General features: G+C 32.3%; 1 protein-coding gene across 1 annotated transcript; it reads left to right on the forward strand.

The window, feature by feature from the left end:
* LOC134689316 (uncharacterized) lies at positions 1-27,111 on the forward strand. Its single transcript, XM_063549513.1, has 8 exons — positions 1-120; positions 5,391-5,466; positions 6,088-6,261; positions 6,606-6,785; positions 7,369-7,475; positions 9,334-9,399; positions 23,908-24,034; positions 26,903-27,111. Exons 1-8 carry the CDS (start codon positions 1-3, stop codon positions 27,109-27,111), a joined length of 1,059 nt encoding a protein of 352 aa, XP_063405583.1.
* Positions 27,112-27,698: the final 587 nt, after the last annotated feature.

Consider the following 27,698-nt stretch of genomic DNA (forward strand, 5'->3'; position numbering starts at 1 on the left):
ATGATTCAGAATCAGATGTGGACTACACTGAAGAAACGGACAATGTTATTGACACCCCAGAATGTCTTAGTTTTCTTCAAGGGACAACCAGCAGGAGTGGGAGAACAATCAGGCTCAGCAGTAAAAAATTTTGACAAAATAAATATATATACTTTATTATCTCTTAGTTGAGCCTCAAGATAAAACACAGATGTGGTTCCGTGGTATTTACGCCAGTAAAACATTTCTATGAAATATTATTATCATATTATAAAAGAAGTCAGAATGTGACTGTTTTTAACGATTTAATTTAGAACCTGGAAGAATTCAACATGTAAACAAGTAATGAGCCAGTAATGTATTTGATTGTAGCTTAATTGCACTAATCTACAACACAAACAACCAGCTTCTGGATCTCTATTATCGAGATTGATTGGTGACACTCTTTTTATATTTTCGTGATCCGTGATCATGGAAATTTATTTTCTGTGACTCGTGATTGACAAAAAAATCAACTTGTGAATCGTGATGAGACCCTTCCCCATCCACCCCCCCCCCCCCCCCCCCCCCCCATCAGGCCCCTCATAAATACAAAAAAACATGATAGAAAATTACACTTAAATAACAATATACGATGTGAAGGCGTTTTACATTTTAGGACTTGACATGTTTAATGTTTTAGACGCCTGAAAACAGTCTTCAGATAGATAAGCTGTCAGGACACATTATGTCGTTCAGCTGCATACAGTCATCCAGGCTAGTGGAAAAATTAACATGTTTTTTTTAGACAATGAATAATCTCCATGCAGCAACTCATACATAAATCTTTACAAATTTAAAATCTACCTCTCTGATGAGTAGTCAGTTCATTGCCAATCAAAACATATAGTGCTGTATACTATACCTTCTTAATTTTTTATATATTGCATTTAGCATTACAATTATTTTGCTTACAATTGATAAGGATTGTCGCCAGTGAAAATTCTGACTAATTCATAAGTCTTTAAACCATCTGGAGCTACTGATAGAGTGTTGAGATCTTTAAGGTCTTCCACCTGTGTAGCATTATATGACTTCTGGTCAAAATCGCTGATCTTGACTGACCAAATATATACAGTTTTGGCTTTTCATCAATTCTTTAAAAAACATCTATAGCTTCTGTTCGGGGTATTTATTGGTGTTTTTCTCATTTGTGAGATAATTTTTCTCATCAAATAAACAAGAAACCATGATAAAAAAAAGTATGGCATACTCAAGATGCCAAAATGGTCATGCCATAGTTTAAATGGCGGTGTATGATGTTGACCGGATAAACCCCATTTCAAACTGTTCGTGTGTAAGGTTCTGACATAACTGGTGTAGGGGAAATTTTCTGCCATGAACTGTTACAATTTCTTATGTTGTTAGATCTAAAGACTGTATCAGCAACTGTGCCATCTATATCTAAGTTACCAGTCTGTAATTGTTGCCTTACTTCTTTCCTACGTTTTTTTTAGCAGGTTTCAGTGTTTGTGTTGTTAGTCGTTTGCATAAAATATGTTTAGCCCTACGTACTCGTCTAAAGTAATCCCGGCCGCTTATTTTCTACATTAGAAAATGCCTGCACCAAGTCAAGAATATGACAGTTGTTATCCATTCGTTTGATGTGTTTTGACTTTTGATTTTGCCTTTTGATCTTTAATTTTCCTTTTTTAATTTTTCTCGAAGTTAAGTATTTTTCTGTTTTTACTTTTATTCCTTTTGTGTTACTACAACTCTTTCAGATTTGGCAAATTGATATAAAACCTGACCTCCATTGAAAGGTAATTTATTATACAAGTTCTTGACCTCATATTTCCTGGATAATTCGGTCCAGTTTACATTTGATTTACCTGGTAGTGATTTTATATTATTAATAAACTTCTTGTTAAAATGATAGTTTTTGATGTTTCCTATACTTTTCTTTGTGTTTTTTTTTTTATTTTTTGTTTGCCTCTTCTCTAAATGGTGTAACAAGGTTTAGTTTAGCTTTTCAGTTACTAATTTAAAAGTTCCCGGCCTTTTCTATTCACTGTATGATCTTGATAATGCTAGAAAATTTTTATTTCATTACTTGCATTTAGTAGGTTGGAAATTTCTCCTTTTTGTTTTAACGGTACAGATTTTATTTCTTTTTCTCCTGATGTCAACTTTGTTGTACATGTATGCTTATGACCCCAATCTTTTTTGCAAATTTTCTATGTTCAGTTACTTCAGGTTTTCTGTTCAATGTACTAGAAAATTGTTTTTTCAAACTTTTATCATGTTGCCATCATTGCTAGTGTTTTAAGTGTTACTTACTGTTGTTGTAAGTTCATACCATAATTTGTCAATATCATTTGTTGTTTGTGGTGCACTGGCTGCATGTAGAGACGTGTGGAAGGCATCAGATTTACAAAGTTTACAGTCTTGTTCGTGGCTTTTTCGCTCAATTGCAGTGAGATTACACCAATTCTTCAGGTTATATTTTTCAATAAAGACATTTTTTCCCCTGATTCCCATTCATCTATGGTCGTGTAATGTTGTAATTTTCATGTTATAATTAACACTGTCTTTAAAGCGGGAGGTTTGGCATGCCACAAAATCAGGTTCAACCCACCATTTTTTCATAAAATGTCCTGTACCAGGTCAGGAAAATGGCCATTGTTACATTATAGTTCGTTTCTGTGTGTGTTTCATTTCGGTGTTGTGTCGTAGTTCTCTTATATTTGATACGTTTCCCTCAGTTTTCCTACGCCGTATTTGGCACAACCTTTTTCAACTTTTTATCTTCAGTGCTGTACAACTTGTAAAACTTGTAAAACCATGGACAAAAAACAAAATCGGGGTAACAAACTAAAACCGAGGGAAACGCATTAAATATAAGAGAACAATAACACAACATCAAAACGCAACACACACAGAAACGGACCAAGCATCAGACAAAATCCCACGAGAGTAACACATATAACATCTAAACCAAATACATAAGGGGCATTATGTACTTTTTTTCACTTTCGATCTTTTATATCTGGTCGTCACTGGTGAGTCTTGTGTTGACGAGGCGCGTTTTTGACATATTGAATTTTAAACCCGATTCTTTTTGTTATCTATTAATCATGTGTCTCTTTGTCTAATATGTTCTCCTATTTATTTGTATTGTAGTCCTGTAATATTATGTTGTCATTTCAATGTTATATTTAACCTGGCCATTAAAGTGCGAGGTTTGGCATGCCACAAAACCAGGTTCAACCCACCATTTTTATTACCCTTTAAAAATGTTCTGTACTTAGTCAGGAAGATGGCCATTGTTATATTATTGTTCGTTTCTGTGTGTGTTGTGTCGTTTGTTTTCTCTTATTTTTTAGATATTAAGATAAGATGTGGCACGGTACTTGTTTATTCCAAATTCATGTATTTGGTTTAGATGTTATATGTGTTATTCTCGTGGGATTTTGTCTGATGCTTGGTCCGTTTCTGTGTGTGTTGTGTTTCGATGTTGTGTTATTGTTTTCTTATATTTAATGCGTTTCCCTCGGGTTTAGTTTGTTACCCCGATTTTGTTTTTTTTCATGGATTTATGAGTTTTGAACAGCGGTACACTACTGTTGCCTTTATTTAGTTTGTAACCCGGGTTTGTTTTTATGCCCCACCTACGATAGTAGAGGGGCATTATGTTTTCTGGTCTGTGCCTCCGTTCGTTCGTTCGTCTGTGCGTCCGTTCGTCCCGCTTCAGGTTAAAGTTTTTGGTCGAGGTAGTTTTTGATGAAGGTGAAGTCCAATCAATTTTAAACTTAGTACACACGTCCCCCATGATATGATCTCTCTAATTTGAATGCCAAATTATAGTTATACCCCCGCTTTCAAAAAAGGGGGTATACTGTTTTACCTCTGTCTGTCAGTCCGTCCGTCCCATGAAACTTTCGTCACATTTTTCTCAGGAACTACAATACAAGGATTTCTGAAATTTGGTTTCAGGGTTTATCTAAGTCAGCTATACCGTGTGATGCGTTTTCATATTGATCACTTGACAACTTCCTGTTTACCGAACACTTGTATGATTTGACAAAAGAAAAAAAGTTTGTCCCTCCATGTATGTCATCGCATAAGCATCTTACCGATCATTTTTCCTTCTTATATCATTAATTATACATGTTGCTAAACATGTATGTCATCATATTAACTGTATTTGTTACCTTAACTATTGTGTCTGTATTTATATTGTATGTTTCTCTGTAAACTTGTATTTAGTTTTTAGAGAATAAAGTATCTATCTATCTATCTATTTTACACATGATAGCCAAGTTGAAAATTTTCGTCACATTTTTCTCAGGAACTACAATACAAGGATTTCTTAAATTTGGTTTCAGGGTTTATCTAAGTCAGCTATACCGTGTGATGCGTTTTCAGATTGATCACTCGACAACTTCCTGTTTACCGAACACTTGTATGATTTTACACATGAAAGCCAAGTTGAAAATTTTCGTCACATTTTTCTCAGGAACTACAATACAAGGATTTCTGAAATTTGGTTTCAGGATTTATATAAGTCAGCTATACTGTGTGATGCGTTTTCAGATTCATCACTCGACAACTTCCTGTTTACCGAACACTTGCATATTTTTACACTATTAATATTATCCACTTGCGGCGGGGGTATCATCAGTGAGCAGTAGCTCGCAGTTTCACTTGTTTTGACCCCAATTACATGGTCCACTGAACATAGAAAATGATAGTGCGAAGTTCAGGTTAAAGTTTTTGGTCAAGGTAGTTTTTGATGAAGTTATTTTTCATCAGTCAGTGTGTCACATTTAATGTCATCACATTATTAAGCAGGAACAAACTATCAAGGCTTTCTCCAATCTGGGAATCAATGTTTATATGAGCAAGTTAATCTGTGTGCTACAATGTACAGGGACAAATTCTGGTTTAAAGTCATATGAAACGAGTAATCGATGAAAAATTAATCCAATTCTTGAACCAATTAATGCATACATATACTTGTCTTCTGTGCATGGTTTTTATCATTTTTTTCACATACATGTTGTAAAATCGTCAAAAATATTTCAATTATATATTTGTAAAAATATGGCAGCTAATTTGAAGCCGAAGTTTAACCATTGTCACCTATTTATAAATTATCAACAAAGAAGCACAGATATTCTTGCTGGAAACAATTAAACAATTTGAAAGTAAACTTCTAAAATTCTTCATAGAAAAGTATAATTTTATAATAAAGGTAGCCATTAAGTAAGAAAAAACATAATGCATATTTTTTTAACTTGAAGTTCCATATGACTTGGATAACCATTTCTGCATTGTACTCATTTAGCCAAGTGGATGATTGATTTTGATATGGCATTAGCAGTTAACTTGTTCTTTATTTACAATATGTTTTCCCCTGATATTTACAGACAATACAAGATTTATTACTGCAGGCGCAGAAAGGAAAGGTAGTGGATGAAAGTGGTATACCACCTAGAATACCAGGTATAATCACACACTACAACAATGTTATGTTAAATGAAACTGTGATAAGAATTTTGTTACAGCCCTACAATATTTTATAAAATTTTCTAACAGTCTCACAGGACATGGATTCACAAGTTATCAATGTCACAGTGTCCCTAAACATCATACACAAAGAAGGGAAGAAAGTCAATCAGATTTTTGATACACACGTCACAATTTCATTTCAACTAAAAATTGTAATATTGATTATTCTGATAATGTACATTGAAAAGTGTAAGACCAACCATTCTTGATGTATTCTCTTTGTTGATGGTTATCTTTGTAAAACTGTTACAAATAAAGAAATGTAACATTAAGGTATAAATTCTTGACAGTCTTGAAAACAAAAAAATTATAAATTTTATCTGACAAGCCTGCTTTTCATATGTTTTTGATTTTTTTGTCTTGTTTAAAACAGATAAGAAGGAACAGTTCTTGAAATTAATCTTGAAATAAAGATTGCAGTAGGTTTATGTTTAAACACTGATGACATAAACTGTTTTATCAATCATAAATCTGAAAATCATTCAAAATTTAGTGACTGCAATTAAATTGCAAATTAGGAGACTTATAATTGTGGTGTCTGTGTTTTAAAAATAGAGACGGAGCAGATGATAGAGACAAAAAGAGACCAGTACAAAACAACAGCTCTAAAGCCAAAGCAGTCTGCAGATACTCACACAGCTATAAGAAGTAAACAGCCTAGTGCATCAGCATCACCTTCTTCACAACAAACCCTAAGATTTAACAATGAACCAACATCACCTTCACATGGTATTTATTCTAGATCTCGTTTATAGGCCAATAATTTCAAAACACAGTTGACGAACAGTCTCATTATTTTTTCAGGGCTTGCCTATATTCATCTGATTATTATTGAAGTCTTATTAACTTTCATCGTAATTTTAGTGATTATAAGATTAAAGAGATAAAACATACAGTGGCATCAGAAATCAGCTTAAATGGTAAAACTTTAATCCCATTACAAGTTAATCCCAAGTCAAAATGATTTCATATAAACTGTTTTATCAATCATAAATCTGATAATCATTCAGAATTTAGTGACTGCAATTAACTTGCAAATTAGGAGACTTATAATTATGGTGTCTGTGTTTTAGAAATAGAGACGGAGCAGATGATAGAGACAAAAAGAGACAAGTACAAAACAACAGCTCTAAAGTCAAAGCAGTCTGCAGATACTCACATAGCTATGAGAAGTAAACAGCCTAGTGCATCAGCATCACCTTCTTCACAACAAATCCTAAGATTTAACAATGAACCAACATCACCTTCACATGGTATTTATTCTAGATCTTGTTTATAGGCCAATAAATTCAAAACACAGTTGACATACAGTCCCATTATCTTTTCAGGGTTTGCCTATATTCATCTGATTATAATTGAAGTCCTATTAATTATGCCCCCCTACGATAGTAGAGGGGCATTATGTTTTCTGGTCTGTGTGTCCGTTCGTCCGCGAGTCTGTTCGTTTGTCCGTCTGTTACACTTCAGGTTAAAGTTTTTGGTCAAGGTAGTTTTTTATGAAGTTGAAGTCCAATCAACTTGAAACTTAATATACATGTTCCCTTTTATAAGATCATTCTAATTTTAATGCCAAATTAGAGAATTTATTCCAATTTAACGGTCCAGTAAACATAGAAAATGATAGTGCGAGTGGGGCATCGGTGTACTGTGGACGCATTCTTGTTTCTTTATCGATTTATTGATTTTTGAACAGCGGTATACTACTGTTGCCTTTATTTGTAACATTTTTTCCAATATTTTGTTTTTGTTGGATAAATTTGCACCTGAGGAATTCTATATTTGAACTCTGCTAATGGAACGTACATTTTTGGGTATTTGTTTATTATTACATGATAGTTGTTATATCTTTGCAGTACACTAATGGTCTGACTATGGTTATACACTGTTGTATAACATTAGTTTTCTTGGGCATTTTCACCTTGTTTATGGGTGTACCATTTAAGGTTATCACGGTCTTTTGTTGATATACCCAAGATCTTCTTAACATAATTACAAATATTCATGTTTGCGGATTATTTGTCCATCAGAAAGATTGTGTCAAGTTTTAAAATGTGTTGTGTCTTCCATGATGATTTCCGCTAAATTTTTTTAGTTTATGCATTATATTTATATACGTATCGAATCTATAAAAAAAAACCTTGCATTTCCACAGAAATAAAAAAATAAAAATAAATTACATTCTATATGTATTTAATTTAATTAAACAAAAGTTAACAGACTAAGAGACAGCAATTTTGACGATATATAAGAGATATGTCTCTATAAATATTAAATGATGATTTTAAGTAATTAATTAAATACTACATCATAAAAGTTCATGTATGGCCATTACACTAACTGCCCGTTTTGTACCACCATATCAAAAACAAATTATAACTTATGGAGGGAATGATTCCTCGTACATGAGCCTTTACGTCGTTTTGCCTTCTTTTTTTTTTCTTTTCCTAAAGACGTAAACACCTTTTTTTCATCAAATCAAGATATCGATTAACATGTTCAATATTTTGAGATTTCATGGATAAAGGAAAGCATGGTGTTAAGTATGACCGATTTCATTTGTCATACAGATGAATCGGCAAGCAAATGAATTACAAAAACAACATTTATAAAAGTAGATTGTTGTTTTAAAAAACGTGGCATATTTACTTCATCAGGGGAAGTAATCCATATAGTCCTGATCAACTGAGTTTTATTTGCGAACAAACATGGATTTTTTGTTTGATTAACGTATAAAAATTCATTGGCGCACCCCTTTAATCTTCAATTACCTTAAGCTTTTGAAACTTTGCATATCTCTTCTAATGATTATGATAATTAACAATGTTGCTCTTTCTTATTTTAAAACTTTGCGATAAGCATTGTAAATATACAACGACTTCAATGTTTACAGCAATTTTGATACAACCTTCAGTGTGTTTTTGTAAGTATCAAACGAACCAGTTTAATTTAAGCAAAGAAACAGCAAGCAAAGGAAAGACGAGACTTTAAGGAATAAAACATAACTTTGCTTTATGAGTTATGTGTAGATCGTCGGGTGTGCCAGATTTTTAAATATGGGGGATCAAAGTACTTATTTGCATATGCCCCGTTACATTGATAGTTACGCGATAAACAGGCAAAAGTGCAGCCGCATCGTAAAGTTCCTTTGCTGTATCAAGACTTTTTTTTATTATTTTTTTCATTCCATTGCTATCCATGGAGGTACTCAGCAAAATTCAGTTTCAGTCGTCATTTTGACTCAAAAATTTGACAAATAACCGTAGTGCAGCATTAACCTACCTGCGAAATGGTTAGCGGTAATCTAAAGGTGCCATTTGTATTTTAACGGAAATGAGTTGAGATGTCCCAAAATAAATTTATCTTATATAACAGGGTCCTAGTAAGCCCATATAAACCCCTATTTTAACCCCCTAAAAAATGTAAGCACACCAAACATGTGATGTCCTACATACAGACATTTATCGATTTTCTCTACCATAAATTCTTTTGAACAAACGTAATTTGGAAATATAAAATCTTATCGGTACGGACATCTGCCATATTCGCCCTACATAACCGTTACGGAAGTTAAGAACAGCCGCTTTCCCAAAGTGTTTATTTGTGCTTGAAAAACATTTGATTTTATGAACTGCTTTTACACGTATACGTCTATTCTAATAAAACTGTACAATTATTAAGATGCACATGTAACTCACTGCCTAATTTCAGTATCAATTTTAATAGATAGATATAGAAAGATGTTCTTTTTTTCATTTATATAGTTGTGAATTGTTTCTGATATTTTTCAATTGTATATTGTAGATTGAACAGGCTGTTGATCATATTTCTAGTGAGGAGAATGTGATAAGGACTGTTTTTGCGATGTTTGTATTTTGTTTCATTGAGTCTTTTATAGAAACGAAATGCTTTGTATAAGGTTGGACCCGTAAAAAAGAACATGATAACTGTTTGTCTATTTGCGAAAGTTGTCCTGCCCGTCAGACAATTTAGACGTTTATCTTTATCATTCAACTTTGACTCAATATTGTATACTTATTGACTGGGTAAGAGTGGAATAGTAAGTTTATTGTCCCAGAGGTGCAACTATTGCCTAATAGTTGTATCCGAGGGGACAATTGCAATAAACCTTCTACAATGTATTTAATAAACGAATATCCAGTCATTACTATGTGTTTTATTATACCGAAAGAGACAACAGATACAAAGTAATGCCAAGTACTTAACGTTATAGATGACCAAAACTACTTACTTGAACGCGACGACAGACACATAGTGATGACAATTATACATTTGTAATTATGGGTACCAATAAAAGAAAGCAATTGTAAGCTAAGTTTAAAGCTACATTTTAACAGTTAACAGAACAACCATTTCAACTAATTCATTTGATAACAAATAGTCATCACTTTTGTTGATAGTAGTTAGTAGTTAGTTGTTGAAAGTGGAAATTAATAGAACAATTGCTAATACTGATGATGGCGAATCCTGACGGAGTCTTAAATCCAGCTGGGATCTCAAATGTGTTTAAATTACAAGTTAGCAACGTGTTCACCTCTGTTATTCTTCGTAGGACATCCTATTTGCATTTTTATGTCTTGAAGGCATAATCTTTTCCGTCTGACATGCTTATTTCTCCTTACAACTTCCTGAGTAAAAAATGAAGAAGATTGGGATCGACCTGATCCAACTCTTCTCATGACTTCAGCTCACCATCTTTTTCTCTAAGAAAGCCTGACCTTATTTTTTTGGCAGTTCGGACAACTTATTTAGTGTTTTTTGTATCTTTGTCCAAAATCAATCCTTCTAAATCTCCATCTGAGCGCTTGTTATTTGAAAAATAGTGAAAATATTGAGTACTTATTTTATATAGAAAATGATAATTGAGGTAAAGTAAACAAAAATATTTCATTTAGTTAAGGTCAAAAACCACATTTCATAGTCTACAAATATTCGTACATGGCATTGTTTGATAATTATAATTAATGAAGGGGATTACAAAACACAATGTTCATTTTTATTGTGCACAACGTAGTTTAAAAAGACATCTTTTGATTTCTCCTGTTTGATTTTTAAAACATCATGGCCTTGAGCGATAAGTTTAGCTAGCTATAATACAAAGATTATTTCACCATTTACTACATAAGGAAACGCCTGTACAGGTTCAAGGATATATAACAGCGTTTTAAGCTCACCTGGCCCGAAGGGCCAAGTGAGCTTTTCCCATCACGTTGCGTCTGGCGTCCGTCGTCGTTAACTTTTACAAAAATCTTCTCCTCTGAAACTCCTGAGCCAAACTGAACAAAACTTGGCCACAATCATCATTGGGGTATCTAGTTCAAAAAATGTGTGGCGTGACCCGGCCAACCAACCAAGATGGCCGCAATGGCTAAAAATAAAACATAGGGGTAAAATGCAGTTTTTGGCCTATAACTCAAAAACTAAAGCATTTAGCAAATCTGACATGGGGTGTAATTGTTTTTAAGGTCAAGATCTATCTGCCCTCAAATTTTCAGATGAATTCGAAAACCCGTTGTTGGGTTTCTGCCCCTGAATTGGTAATTTTAGGTTTTTTTTGCTGTTTTTGGTCATTCTCTTCAATATCATTATAGATAGAGATAAACTGTTAACAGCAATAATGTTCAGCAAATTAAGATTTACAAATAAGTCAACATGACCAAAATGGTCAGTTGACCCTCAAGGAGTTATTGTCCTTTAAAGTCAACAATTTGTAAATTTTTACTACCGGTAACATTTTCTACAGAAACTACTGGGCCAAGTTCATTATAGATAGTGATAAATGTAAGCAGCAAGAATGTTCAGTAAAGTAAGATGTATCACCAAAACACAATTTTGTCATGAATCCATCTGCTTCCTTTGTTTAATATTCACATAGACCAAGGTGAGCGACACAGGCTCTTTAGAGTCTTTAGTTTTTTTTGTGTTTCAGCTCTTGATTTGGCCATCTAATAAAAGACTTCCCGATTTGAATGTTCCTTGAAGTACGGTATTTTTGTTATACTTTTTTGAAGCACGACTATACATTTAATTTTAATTAGACTGTTCTGTGGTATCCCCTCTTTTTCCTCCTGTTTAGTTTCAGTATATGATGTTAAGTAATCTATATTAATATCCTACAGGACAAAATCTGAAACAATGAAAAAAAAAACAACGACCTGATTTACGGTAAAACAATAAAGGAAATACAAATTTTGCAAATACCAACAAACACCATCGCTTTATAACAGACTCGCGTACATAAAAGTTTGGTTTGGCTAAAATGTTTGTGGGGTGATTAACCCTATCTATCCCCTTAGCTCTGACATGTTCGCTAGGTTCAAATGTGAGTCTTGAACTTAGCCTTTTCACCTTATCATGATGTATCATGAAAAAACTATAAAGTACATGATTTTAATCTATGACCGAAACCACCTACAGAAACACGAGGAAGCTAAAGGAGTTCAAAAATGGCAAGACATATAGTAAGTTTGTCCTATCTCATCTTATTAAAATACTATATTTATTTAAATAAAATAACTATAATAATGAAAACTGTTTCATAATCTACAGTTTATCTTCAGTTTAATGACTTTCAGATAACATCCAAGCGGGTTACAAAAGCTAAATCGTGCCCGCAAAATATGTAATTTGCATGAAAATAGATTTTTTTTGTGTAATAATTATACCATTCATAATCAGATTTAAATAAAACAAACAATAAAGAAAAGATGTTTCTCATTTTAAAAAATGTTTTGAAATGAAACCTTTTATACTTTCTAGCACATCAAATTTGTAGTTCGATTACGAAATGTAAGTTGCAAATTTCAATGCACGAGAAGGGAAAGGATATAATTCTGTTTTCGTATGCGGCATAATGCCGTCATTATACTATCACTATTGGTTGTTACCATCTGATTTCTGTAATTATTTTTTGGTAATGACAAAAATTTCCAAATACAAATGTTCGTTCAATAACAACATGTCCTACGGTAGGAATTTACTTTTGGTGTATGAATAACTTAAGGATAAAACTGTTTAAGGTGGTATGGGAGTCTAAAATAAAAATGATAGAATTTGTTCATACTTTGTCAAAATGTAGTATCTATTGATACATGTTAAAAAATATTATAAAAATGACAGGTCACCGCGCATTTTCTCAAGCTACAGGTTGTGACAAAATGACAAATTTTTATGGATTGTACAGGAAAAAACATTTTGTGAATAGAAACTAAACAAAATGATAGAATTGTAAAATAAACTAGGAAAAGATTGCTTTCAGACATTGCTTTGAGAATATCAAAAGAAAAGATAGGGTCACCGTACGTTTTTTCCAGCTAAAAGACAAAATAGGAAATGCACTGTTTTAGAGTTGCCTCCTCTTAAATTGCCAATATGAAAATATTCAAAAACAACCAAAAATATTCTACACTTGTACAAATATCAATATTTCCAAGTTATATTCTTAAAAATTGGTTCTTTTAAATGAAAATTCACATTAATATCTGCATTCCTGCATCTAATTTTGCTAACTTGATAAAAAATATGGACCTTAGATTCTCTGTTTTTTACAATCCAAGATGGCGAAAGACACCCATACCACCTTAAACAACGGAGTAATTTTTTTTAACACAGAATACTCGTAGTCGATGTTGATGACTCTTTGTTATAAAATACTCTAACCACACATAGATATCGCGGAACATTCACTGAATGAAGTATCTTTTTTTAAATATACCTTATAGATTCGTGATAATGAAAAAAATTATCTAGTTCAGTTTTTATCTATATATTGGTAAACTAATCATAAGACATTTAGTCTTTGCTGCATGATTTTTTTTATTAGTTGTTAGTGGCTTTAAACTAGCTGTCAGTAACTGCGAGTACTCTCAGATCATTTTTAGTTTCTTTTTATTGTTGGGATATACAAGTACCCGGTCACGTCCACTCTACTTTTTAGCTCACCTGGCGTCAGCTTTTCTCATCACTTGGCGTCTGTCGTCGTCGTCTGTTAATTTTTACAAAAATGTTATCCTCTCAAACTACTTGGCCAAATTTATACACACTTGGCTAGAATCATCATTGAGGTATCTAGTTTATTAAAATGTGTCCGGTGACCTGGTCAGCCAATCAAGATGGCCGCCATAAATAAAAAAAGAACATTGGGGTAATATGTAGATTTTTGCTTATAAATCTGAAACCAAAAGCATTAAGAGCAAATCTGACATGGGGTACAATTCTTAATCGGGTCAATATATATTTGTCCTGAAATTTTCAGATGAATCGGAGAACCAGTAGTTGGGTTGTTGCCCTTAAATTGGAAATTTTAAGGAAATTTTGCTGTTTTTGGTTATTATCTTGTATTTTATTATAGATAGAGATAAACTGTAAAACAGCATTTATGTTCAGCAAAGTAAATTCTACAAATAAGATAACATGACCAAAATGGTCAGTTGATCCCTGAAGGAGTTATTGTCCTTTATAGTAAATTTTTAACAATTTTTTGGTAAATTTTTGTAACCTTCTACAAAAATCTTCTTCAAGCTACTTGGACAAATTTGACCAAACTTGACAACAATCATCATTAAGGTATGAAGTATACAAAATGTGTCGTATGACCTGGCTAGTGAAACAAGATGGCCAACATAGCTAGAAATAGTACATAGGTAAAATGCAGTTTTTGTTTCAAATCTCTGAAACCAACGCATTTAGAGAAAATCTTCTTGAATAAAATTGTTTATTAGGTCAAGATCTATTTGCCCTGAACTTTTCAGACCAATCAGGCAACTTGTTGTCAGGCTGCTGCCCCTGAATTGGTATTTTTAAGAACTTTTTGCAGCTTTTGGTTATTATCTTGAAAATTATTATAGGTAGAGATAAATTATGAATATAAATAATATACAGCAAAGTAAGAACTACAAATAAGTCAACTTGACCAAATTGGTCAATTGAAACCCTTTATGAGTTATTGTCCTTTAATAGTCATTTTTTTACAATTTTCATAATTTTTTTTCCACTGTCACTTATTGGACGATTTAATTATAGATACAGACAATTGTAAGCAGCAAGATTGTTCAATAAAGTAAGATTTACAAACACATCACCAACACCAAAACACAATTTTGTCATGAATCCATCTGTGTCCTTTGTTTAATTTGCACATAGACCAAGGTGAGCGACACAGGCTCTTTAGAGCCGCTAGTTCTTATGTGTATTTCCATTTGTATTCTTCTGATGAGTTAAGACTATTTCAGTTGATTTTTATAGTTCGTTCTTATGATGTACTGTTATACCACTGTCCCAGGTTAAGGTAGGGTTTAGATCCTGCTAACATGTTTAACTCCGCCACATTCGCTTACCTATAGTTGTTAATTTCTGTGCCATTTGGTCTCATTGGCAATCATACTACATCTTTTTTATATGTGGTTCACTTTTGTAATTAACATGGAATACATGGAATTATTAATCCATCAAAAATGTATTTGGACTGGTACAGGAGCATTACCAGGTACCAATTTATTAATTTTAAGGCATTACATGCGTATTACCAAAAATAGTACTAGTATTAATAAAAAATCGTCAATATGTTTTCCATAAGTAGAAATACGTTTTAGGTCTCTTTTAAAAACTGTTCGAAAAGTATTTAAAAAAAAACATTCACGTCATATCGGAATTGCGACGTAAAATTCGATTACCTTCTTTGTTAAGGGAAGTTACAAGTTTTGCTTGAAACCCTGGTCAACCCCTTTACATTACATACCTGTAGATTTTATTGTCAATGTACTCTTAATTTGAATATGTAAGAAATATATACCACTTGACTTGATTCAAACAATATTCAAATATTCAATTATCTATATTCTGCAATTCACGTCTATACATAAACGCAACCGTAGTATATAAACTCATTGTAGATACCAGGACTAAATTTAGTATATATGCCAGACGCGCGTTTCGTCTACAAAAGACTCATCAGTGACGCTCGAATCCAAAACACGTCTATAGATAAAGGCAACTGTAGTATACTGCTGTCCAAAAACTCACAGTAGTATAGAAACATGCTTGGAAAAATAGTTGAAGATAAGATATTCTTTCGTAAAATTCATCAAATATTTACAATTGAATGTAGGTGAAACATCTTTTTTTTTAATTGTATTTGCAATAATTATGACTCACTAACATAGCTGCGTATTATATACCAATATTAACAAAGCCAAATGTACAGACCTCTGATGGCGTATGTTTTATTGCAGTATGATATAATACTGAATTCTCTTACAAAAAAGGTACAGGGAATGCGAATTAAGGCTAGAAATGTTTCATTCCCTCTCGCGAAAATAAATAAATAAATATTCTGTGCAACAAAAAATGGCTTTAAAATAGACCATTTGCCCTTTTGAATCTTATATTTATAATTTTAGCATCTATTTTACCCCAGGAGTAGATTACCTTAGCCGTATTTGGCACAACTTTTTGGAATTTTGGATCCTCAATGCTCTTCAACTTTGTATTTATTTGGCTTTTTAACTATTTCGATCTGAGCGTCACTGATGAGTCTTATGTAGACGAAACGCGCGTCTGGCGTATAAAATTATAATCCTGGTACTTTTGATAACTATTATAAGGAAATGCCTGGCTTGTCAGAATCTTAATACCTTCAGGGCCGAAAGTTTGTAATGCGTACCATTTTTCTTCCTGGCGTCATGATAACATGAATTTCGTCAGGTGTGTCAAAGCTGCTTTGTGTTGCTTTTTTGGTGTTTTAAGCGTCTTTGTATGTCATCCATTGTACAGTTCCGAAACCGATGGCTTCCCATATTGTTTACAGGCTCTGCTGACGTTATTTTCTACGGGTAATAAGTTGTGCAGAAACCAAGAGGATCAAAAGGTTTTTTGCTGGTGAATAATAGGGTTATTCATCGATGGGTGTTAATTGTTCGATTTTCGAATTGAAATAAATTTTATCAAATTATTCCATGTCACGTGATAGTGTTTTATCCAATAGAATTGTTTATTATATATGTAAGGTATAATAATTTCAATAGCCATCGGAAAGACACCTCTATAAAATATACATCGTTGGATCCTCCAAATTGTCATATGGTCTATCGCCATTTGGTTCTAATTAATAGGGCGTTGATAATAGTGACGTCAATGAAGTTGCAAACAAATTATTCACACTGACAATACATAATTATAATAAACATTTTGTACGAATCACATCGGTTAACTTAAGGGCAAAGAGATGAGTATGCGAGTTTGCAACATGTATCTATCTGTTATTCATAATATCATATGGTCGCTGACAATAGATTTTCTTCAAATAAAGAAACATTTCTCATATTAAAAATACATAAATTATAATAAGATACATGTTTAAGTGTTCACATTAAACTAAATAAAGAACAAAAACCATTTCATTCATGTATCATAAATTCTCTCGAAAGTTAAATTACGTTTAAAATAATAAATAGTATACAATGTTTTCTCTCTTTAAAGGGGGCACTAGCTGTCAAATTCATGGTCACCGATTTGACTCAAATTCTCATATTTGATTTATAACAATGTGAAACATTTATACAAACTATCAAAAGACTAAAATAAACAGTATACAAAGCATGGTATAGATAACATGTAGGTTCGTTTCGTCTGTATGTTAGTCCAGACGCCAACTAATGAACTATTGATTTGACCTCAGATGACCATATAAGCGATGTAAACATAAATAACGATATGAATAGATTAAACCAACACGTGCAATTGGATTTTTATAGGTCTGTTTGATTTTATCTTATAGATTAAAAATGTATGTGTCTCATTGTTTTTATCCGTATAAGAAAGTACCAGGATTATAATTTTATACGCAAGACGCGCGTTTCGTCTACATAAGACTCATCAGTGACGCTCAGATCAAAATAGTTTAAAAAGCCAAATAAATACAAAGTTGAAGAGCATTGAGGACCCAAATTCAAAAAAGTTGTGTCAAATACGGCTAATATAATCTACTCCTTGGTTAAGAAAATCCTTAGTTTTTCAAAATTCAAAGTTTGGTAAACAGAAAATTTATAAAAATGACCATATAATTGATATTCATGTCAACACCGAAGTGCTGACTACTGGGCTGGTGATACCCTCGGGGACGAAACGTCCACCAGCAGTGGCATCGACCCAGTGGAGTGGTGTAAATAGTTATCAAAAGTACCAGGATAAAATTTTATACGCCAGACGCGCGGTTCGTCTACATAAGACTCATCAGTGACGCTCAGATCAAAATAGTTAAAAAGACCAAATAAATACAAAGTTGAAGAGCATTGAGGACCCAAAATTCCTAAAAGTTGTGCCAAATACGGCTGATATAATCTACTCCTGGGGTAAGAAAATCCTTAGTTTTTCAAAATTCAAAGTTTGGTAAACAGAAAATTTATAAAAATGACCATATAATTGATATTCATGTCAACACCGAAGTGCTGACTACTGGGCTGGTGATTCCCTCGGGGACAAAACGTTTTATCTTATAGATTAAAAATGTATGTGTCTCATTGTTTTTAACCGTATAAGATAGTACCAGGATTATAATTTTATACGCAAGACGCGCGTTTCGTCTACATAAGACTCATCAGTGACGCTCAGATCAAAATAGTTAAAAAAGCCAAATAAATACAAAGTTGAAGAGCATTAAGGACCCAAAATTCCAAAAAGTTGTGCCAAATACGGCTAATATAATCTACTCCTGGGATAAGAATGATTTTATATAGATCGAATTAGTAATCAAATGATTTACCGTAGTTTCACTTTCATTGTTGACATTCTTTTTCTTTAAATTACCTGTACACGTATAATGCATTGCGTTGTCAATCTCTAGCGAGGGGTTAAATTGAAGTTCACATGAATACGGATTTAATGAGGTCGGCTATTTCACTTGCAAGTGAAACAGTAGTTATCAATGTTTCATCGCTGAATTTGACAAAATTAAACAATTTTGCTGCTAAAAGCGAATTATTATCACTTTCATTATTGATTGAACTGAAAAAAATCTTACTTAAGATTTTTTATAAATCTCGTAGCTAGTGCCTCTTTAAATAACTTTTGATGTAATAAAAAGATAGTATTCATAAAAAGTTTCTAACCAACTATAATCTGTCTAATAAAAAACAATGTGCATCCGTATGTAATCAAATAAAGTCATGACGACGAAGCGCACGTCAAAGGCGTAACGTCATAAAACAGAAACGGGAAAATGTGTTATTCAAAAGAGCGCAACGTAACATTAGCGCTTTCATAAATAAATAATAAAAACTGCGTTTCGTATTTTTACAAGAAAAAATGAATACGTTAGTTAAACAATTAATAAATAATAAACTTATATTTAAAATTTGAATATTTTAAATCTTACACTCCCCACAATGAAATTACTACATAATTTCTTAATACAGTTTGAAAAATGAAATACAATTTGTCACCAATAAAAAAAATAGTTCTATTTAGAACACGACAACGAGTACATATTACATTTTCCCAGAGACATATAATAGTCTCTGATTTTTTAATTTTTTTTTGGTATCATTTTTTTTTTTATAAATAATTTTCTAGTAAGCATAGTTTATTTATAGGTCTCAAATCTGTGATTGACTAGTTTTGACCACACAGCTACGGATATGATCATCACGGTTCCTTGTGACCTCGACTATTCTACCGAAAGACCATTGTCCCCTCTGTATACGTTCATCAGCAACTAAAACAATATCGTCTATTTCAACATCTCGTTGTTCCCTCTGCCATTTGCTTCTTTGCTGTAGGGTTGGTAAGTATTCCCTCAACCAACGTTTCCAGAATTCATTCGCTAGGTGTTGTATTTGTTTCCATCATCGGTTGGCATATATATATATCCTTTATGTCAAACACACCTTGCGGTGTTGACGTGTTGCTCTTCGTCAATAATAACATATTTAGCGTTTAAACTGGTAAATCACGACAATCGTCACTTATTGCTGTTATTGTTCTATCATTCATAATACGCTCAGTTTCGGCCATAAATGTCAGTAATTGATCATCGCTAAGTAGTTGTTGATTGATCAGTGCTTCAAAAATGTTCCTTGTTGAACGAATAATTCGTCCCCATGCACCACCACGATGACTTGCATATGGTGGATTAAATGTCCAAATAATGTCCTTGTGTAGCATATAATTTGATATAATTGCTTTATTCCATTGTTCAATGTTTTTTCGAAGTTCAATTTCATCGCCAACGAAATTTGTTCCATTATCGATATAGACCTTTTCGGGGATGCCTCGTCTCATTGTAAAGCGTTGAAAGGCTGAAATAAAAGAAGCGGTATTTAAACTGTGTGCTAATTCTATAGGAACGGCTCTTGTTGACATCCATATCTCTTAACAACTGACCGTCCAAGTTAAACGTTTAATGGACCAAAGTAGTCAACTCCGACAAAAGTAAGAGGAGGTTTGTCTGCAGTCAACTGTTCCTATAATGTTAACTTGAAGTTTCCTTTTGATATGAGCTGTGTATTGAATAGAAGTGCATGTATTGTAAGGCCTACAAAAGTAAATACGCTTACCTGAAAATAGGGGAAAAGCTATATGTTCCATATGTAGCGTGCATGCCAAAGTGTAAAACTCGCATTATAGTACGAGTAAGCCAGGGTTTGCATTGAATCTCATACGAAAAAATCCTATTTCTTTATCTGCCATAAGAAAACACATGAAAAGAAATTAAAAAGTCGAAGTAAAATAAAAAATATATATTAGTATTCAGGTCGTCCAGACGTTGAACCAGGGAGTTTCTGTTAAAATGTAGTTTAGGGAACCCAATATTCTAGCCTGCGAAACTTAATGAATAAATAAAGTTGAAAATTTCAGAGTGCTTTTTATTTCTTTTCTGATATTAATATGAAAAATTGTAAAAATTACACCAAAATGACGAATTCAAAAATACGGGATATTGTGTTAAAGTAAAATTTTTTTATGTCATTATTCACTTTTTAAATTGAATACTGAAATAATATATATTTATAATCTGTTTCATTATTCAATATTCATTACTTAACGTTGAAGGCCGTACCTTGACCTATAATGGTTTACTTTTATAAATTGTTATTTGAATGGGACACTCATACCACATTTTGCTAAACTATTCCATTATTCACCGTTGAATTTTGAATAATAAAATATAAATAATGGACGAACTTCAGTGCGGTCATAATAGTGTGGTACAAAAAAAATAATCCCTGGTGTCTTCGTTTTACTATGAAAATAACATCAACAAATTTTTTTTTTTACACATCTTAAATATAATAATAAGTACTAGTATATAGCTGTACTCGTCTAATATATATCAAATGATAGTTTGACATGCAATGAAGTTGGTAAGTAGTCTTCAGCAAGATATCTAATCTGATCAAACAAAATATCATATCTCTGTAACCAATTTTGTAGAAACTACGTATTTATTGGATTACTTGTTTTATATGTTCCCTTCATTTGCTGAATATGCAATAGAACTTTAACAAAACAAGAATATGGAGCACATACATTCTTATCTTGATAACCTAAGGTTTTAATTCTCAAAACGTTTAGCCTATTGTAAAATGTTTGCTATTTGTTAATTTGGAGTCTATAACTTCACTAAAACAGTAATAGTTTTTCAAGGGAATTACAAGTTTGGTTACAAGGCAACATTCATCAAGTACCATGACCGATAGTCACGTGTCAATTGGAGGTATTAATCTACTGGAATAGATATAGAACAGGAAGATAATCTTATCATATACAACGCCTTTACGTACTAAACATACCATGAATAAATGCCCTAAAATAAAGCTATTTAATGATTATTAGGATACGGACAATATAGTATATACGGACTAACAATCATTTAATAGCTTTAGTTTAGAGCAGTTATTGGAAGTATATGTTTAGTACCGGAAGCTTATATACAGGATAACATATGAAATTCCTATCCTGTATTTATTTCAGTAGAATAATACCTCTAGGGTATACATGAAAACTTCTTCTATCGGTCATGGTATTTGATGAATTTTGCCTTGTAACCAAACTTGTAATTCCATATTAAGAAATTGTCTTCGTGGAACTTTTGTAAATGTTGGGGTTTCAGGGCAAAAAGGTTAGCTTTAAACATGAATGCAAGTTCTTGTCACAAAGTTACGTACCCGGAAGGTGTATATGAACCTTTACATTCTGATTGCATCGTATTATATAGCAAAGTGCTTTCGACCAATGAAATCTTAAGATTTTGTGTTTTTTTTATTCTGAAGAATGAATGAAATCATGTTCTTATTAAGGGATTATCTATTATCCAGGCCTTCTAACAGTTTGAACCAAAGAATTTCTATAAAAGAGTTACAACTGCCCCTAAGCATATTTTCCACCTCGAAAGAATTTGTGAATATGAAATTAATTTAAAGTTGGATTTTAAAAAATAAAATGCCTGTATACATTTTTTTTTATATTGCTGATCCAGTGATCTGTGTTTTGAAAGCTTATTATTAGAAGAAAAATATATAATTTGGTTGAAATGCACTAGAAATTAACGAATAAGGGAAGATAACTCCGTAATTTGCTATAATTCTAACCAAGTTATTTGATATTCCCAGACAAACACAAACGAAAGACTTATACTTTTTAACTCAGGATGATGGTTAGCATTAAATAGCATAATTAGCTCGGTGGTTTTTTTTCTAATCACGTTTTAATTTTTACCTAAATTGACTGATTCTTACCAAGACTGGCACTTAAAAAGTTAATGCGTAAAAAGTCACAAAGCGTCAAACACACTTTTATTGATAATGGACAACAGCGATTTTTCAATTTAATCACACCCGTTCCAAAACGAACTCTTCGAGCAAGTTAAAAGATTGACATATCCTTTTATATGGTGACTCATATCGATATTATCATCACAGAATGCGGGTATAGAACGGTTGCAATGTATCGTATTGCGTTAACAAAAAAAATGTTGAATACTTATATGTCATGTATGTAGTATGTATTGAATTAGCATCGTTTAATAAAAAAAATAAAAAAAAGATTAGGAATGTCAACTTTACTCGACAAAAGTTCGCAAAGTATTTATATGAAGATATTTAACGAAAAATATTACCATCATGTGTAACAGTGGAATTCTTTTGACTATAATATACTACACATTTATCCAATTGATAATTGATTTCCTATTAAGTCAAAAACTGTAAATAATTTATCAAGAAATTCTAGAAAACAAGCAATTTATATTTCTATGTATTTTGTAATGATCTTTTTTTAATGTACTTCATTTGGCCTTTTGAGCGTTAATGATGAGTCTTTTTGATATGAGCGTCACTGATGAGTCTTATGGAGACGAAACGCGCGTCTGGCTTACTAAATTATAATCCTGGTACCTTTGATAACTACTTATGTAGGCGAAACGCCCGTCTGGCGAAAGTACAAAATTTATATCTTGCAACTATGATGAGTTTGCTTGCGTACTTTATACATATTTCAAAATACCACTTTATAGATTTTGTGCGTCAGGTGCCCTTTTTTGGCCTCATCGTGAAAAAAAAAATGTTGATAAATAAAGGCAACAGTAGTACAATGTATACCGTTGTTAGGAAGTAATAAATCGTTTGAGAGAAACCAAATCCGGGTTCGAAAAGGGTTTCCATCTACGCAACAACAAAAAACTCGTTTGAAGGAAATTGGTGTACATGGTTATTGACATATGACAAATTGCGAAGATATATTAAATTTTATCTTGTCTGACTATTTTTATTTAAATATTATAGTCGGATGTTACCAACAAATAAAATCATCATATATACTTTGAATAAATGTGTACGGCAGATGCGAGTTTCGTCTACACAAGACTCATAGGTGACGCTCAAATCAAATAAGTTAGTTTAAAAAGTATTTATTAATGAAAAATTATAAGATATATATTACAATGTTACATAAAGTTCAAATATGGGATTCGGAAATAAGTTTGGAAATTTTTTTATAAATCCGTCTCCCTGAAATCAAATCAAATAAGTTGAAAAGGTTAAATAGAGTACCAAGCTTTGAGAACCAATGATCCGAAAGGCTTTGTCAAATACAGTTTATGTAATCGATTCCTCGGTAAAAAAAAATCCTTCGTATTTCTAAAAATTCAGTTTTGTTAACAGTTGCTTTATAATTATGACCAAATCAAAGATAATTCATGTCAACACAAAAGTGACAAATTAGTCAATAAATTGAATTGTTGCATTGAAGCCTTTAAGAAATATCTCTGAAATCATTGTACAATATAAATTTAGAGTATGTAGGTATATGAATAAATAGCGACGAAGTTCTAGCAAACTAAAAACGGTATCTTTCTGTTTATTACAGGTATGGCTTATGTCATTTTTGTTTGTATACACATCTGGACTGACAATCGAGAGTGATATTCTAGCACCTAATGTTGTGAATGATATTGTTGAACCAAATACACCTCTGGGTAATTCAGGAATTATAGGTAAGTTGGTTCCTTTTGAGAATTTGTATATATATATATATATATCTTACATTAATTTGTAGGATCCTTTACTATAGATAATTTAGCTGATCTGTAACAATAACATCTTCATGCCTTATATATCATGTACTGTAGTACGCCGCTAGATTAAAACTGACGAGGAAAGGTAACATATGCCCACCGAAAGCTCTTTTTTTGAGAGCCCAGGTGGTCGTGTGGTCTAGCGGGACGGCTGCAGTGCAGGCGATTTGGTGTCACGATATCACAGTAGCATGGGTTCGAATCCCGGCGAGGGAAGAACCAAAAATTTGCGAAAGCAAATTTACAGATCTAACATTGTTGGGTTGATGTTTAGACGAGTTGTATATATATATATATATATATATATATGCAATATATTTTGTAATTAGTATGCTTCATTGTATTATTTTACGTAGTTACAAATCAAACAATGATATTTGTATTATTGTATTAATATCGATATGCTGTAGTTTGATAATGAGTTGAAAACGCCGAGCTACAGAGAATGGCAAATACTATGATGGAACGTTCAAGCAGCACCTGCATATGGAGTTTATATTTGATACGATATCCGGATTTTGCCTTTTTAATCGTAAAATCTTTGACATAGGGTTGCTGCTCAGGCCCGTAGCCAGGAATTTCCAAGGGGGATGGGGTTCGTTTGACTCACAAACTCGACTTTAACAGTCACAATTCGAACAGAACATTGACTTTAACAGTGCTTATTTGTTTTCAAAAGGGGGGGGGGGGGGGTCGTCCAAACCCTGCTGGCTACGGGTATGCTGCTTACAAGAAAGCTATTGCACAAAGAGTTTTTAAAATCATCTCTACGAAAATTGTACGGATCCTATCAAGTGCTAGTTGACCGTTACAGACTATCTGATTTTAATACAGATAACGACAGATATATTTCAATTATTGTACATCTTGTACACACACTTCAATCCCCTTTTCCTCGAATGTGACCTACCGAGCAAGATTTATCACTTGTTGTTTATTTTTACTTACATTAGAATCACGAAAGGTGCCACATGTGAATCAGGATCTTCTTACCTTTCCGGAGCACCTCAGATTCTCCAAAGTTTTTAGTTGGGTTCGTGTCGTTCAATCTTTAGTTTTTTTTATGTTGTTTTGTTGTGTATTGCTGTTTGTCTCTTCTTCATTTTTTGTTTTTTTTTGCAATTTCATTGTCAATTTTTTTCGACTTGTGAGTTAGCATCTCACTTTGATATCATTCGTATCTCTTTAACAACGCATTTCGAAATACAGACTATGTTTTTGGGTCCACAATATTCAAAAGTATATTCTAAATTGAATTCAAACTTCATAACAAATAATCACAAATATAAAGATTGGTTTGTTGTTGTACAATCAACATCCAATTGCAATTTTGTATTCATCTAAAACTCCAATTATAAAGATAGGAGGTGTTAAATAAGGTCTCCTTTCAAAAGTTTGTTACTGTTACAATTAGTACCTTTGATAACTATATACACAACTGGGTCGATGCAACTGCTGGTGGACGTTTCGACCCCGAGGGTATCACAAACCAAAAAGTCAAAACTTCGGTGTTGACATGAATATCAATAATGTGGTAATTTTTATAAATTTCCTGTTTACAAAATTTTGATTTTTTTTCAAAAAAAAGGATTTTCTTATCCCAGGCATAGATTACCTTAGCCGTATTTGGCACAACTCTTTGGCATTTTTGATCCTTAATGCTCTTCAACTTTGTACTTGTTTGGCTTTATAAATATTTGGATATGTATGGCAAGCCAAAGTGGACAAAAAGAGCTATTTTTCTTATATCAGAAAATCATTTTTTAATATTAGAAAATCATTTTCTTATATTAAAAAAGAAAAAGTCTATTTATGATTATTTAATATTAAAAAATATTTTTTAATATTAAAAAATTATTTTTTAATATTAAAAAATGATTTCTAAATATTAAAAAATTATTTTCTAATATTAAAAATTGATTTCTTAATAATAACAAATGAATACCTAATATTAAAAAATCATTTATTAATATTGGAAAATCATTTATTAATATTAGAAATTCCTTTTTTTATATTAGAAAATCAAAAGTTATTTCTTATATTAGAAATTCATTTTCTAATATTAATAAATGATTTTTTAATATTACAAATTCATTTTTGAATATTAAGAAATCATTTTTTAATATTAAGAAATCATTTTCTTATATTAGAAAATCATATTTTAATATTAAAAATTAAAATCTTCATCATCAAAACGTTTTGACTTGTTTGTTTTATATTCAATAACCCCTCACTGTTTACAAACGGAATTAAGAAAATAATGTCCTAATGAACTGAAACAGATTTTGCTAAATGATACAAATGACAATAAATTTAAATACCAAATATCATTGATCATTAGCTGTTAATCTTCAGTGGCGGATACAGAACTTTTCATAAAAGGGGGGCGCTGACTGACCTAAGGGGGACCCACGCCAGTCATGCTTCACTGATTCACTATATAAGCAACCAACTACAGGACATTTTAGTGCCGACATTAGAGCCGATTTTAGCGCAGAATTAATTAGTTCACATGTTTCATTAGCCCGTTATAGAGAAAACTGACCCGCCTCTCTATAACCATAAACAGTAAGTTATATATATGAGCGTCACTGATAAGTATTATGTAGACGTACTTAATTATAATTCTGGTACATTTGATTAAACTATTTACTTTTTTTTTCTCTTTTTCGGTTTTTGATAAATTGTTATCGTTAAATAAACAACATAAAACTTTAACTTTAAGTTAGCTTTTACAATTACAATTTTATCATTGGTAAACAAAATGCGTGTTGTTGTTGCTTTTAGCCTCTTTTTCGATTGGTTTCCTGTTTGGAAGATTAACAACACCAGTCATGATGTCAGATGGTACAATGATGGCAGCCGGCCAGATGATGGGAATGAATATGATGAACGCAGTTAGCAATTTAATGACAGGAGGAACAGTGCCACCTGTGGTGCCAGTGGCTGCAGCGACGTTGGCACCAACGTTGCCCACCCCAGCACAGAGTATTTAATGTTACAAAAGTTGCAGAATTGACAATTGTTTGAAATATCGAAACTGATTAACGGGGATCGAAAATTTTAGAACTTGAGATAATTATCTTCAGTTTTTATGTAGCGATACCTAAGGAGACCAGGACAAATTTGCGAACCTTATGATATCTCCTCTTTCGTTTATTTTGTAGGTATTTATATGGATTTCTCCGCTTAGATGTGAATTCCAGATTCTTTAGATAGACATTTTAAATAATGATTATTGCATATAAAAGTATGTTGTTGGAGCCTGTAATGGCTGGCACAACTTCGACATTCTTAATTTGGAAAAAAATTGGGATACTTGATGCAGATATTGTATCCAGTTTTGATTTAAAAAGGCATTACACATCACTGTATTGAAGAACAATATGCATATATTGTTACGGGTGCGGCATAAAATATGCATAGTTGTTAAACCATTTTATGATTTTAAGTTACTAGTATACAATATATTTGATAATTTTTCAGTCATTTGTAACTGCCCTGCTGGTTTTACGAGGATACCACCGGATAGTGGCAACTGCTATCTAGTTTGTGGCTCAACTTCTGATTGGCTTGGAGCAGT

The sequence above is a fragment of the Mytilus trossulus genome, chromosome 1 (genome assembly GCF_036588685.1).
Source record: "Mytilus trossulus isolate FHL-02 chromosome 1, PNRI_Mtr1.1.1.hap1, whole genome shotgun sequence".
NCBI lineage: Eukaryota > Metazoa > Mollusca > Bivalvia > Mytilida > Mytilidae > Mytilus > Mytilus trossulus.

What these genes read in the sequence shown, in the direction of transcription:
- LOC134689316 (XM_063549513.1), top strand. Translation starts at nt 1, where the DNA reads ATGATTCAGAATCAGATGTGGACTACACTGAAGAAACGGACAATGTTA. An exon ending in GAGAACAATCAGGCTCAGCA is followed by an intron (nt 121 to 5,390) that starts GTAAAAAATTTT and finishes TGATATTTACAG; the next exon opens with ACAATACAAGATTTATTACT. An exon ending in GGACTGTTTTTGCGATGTTT is followed by an intron (nt 9,400 to 23,907) that starts GTATTTTGTTTC and finishes TGTTTATTACAG; the next exon opens with GTATGGCTTATGTCATTTTT.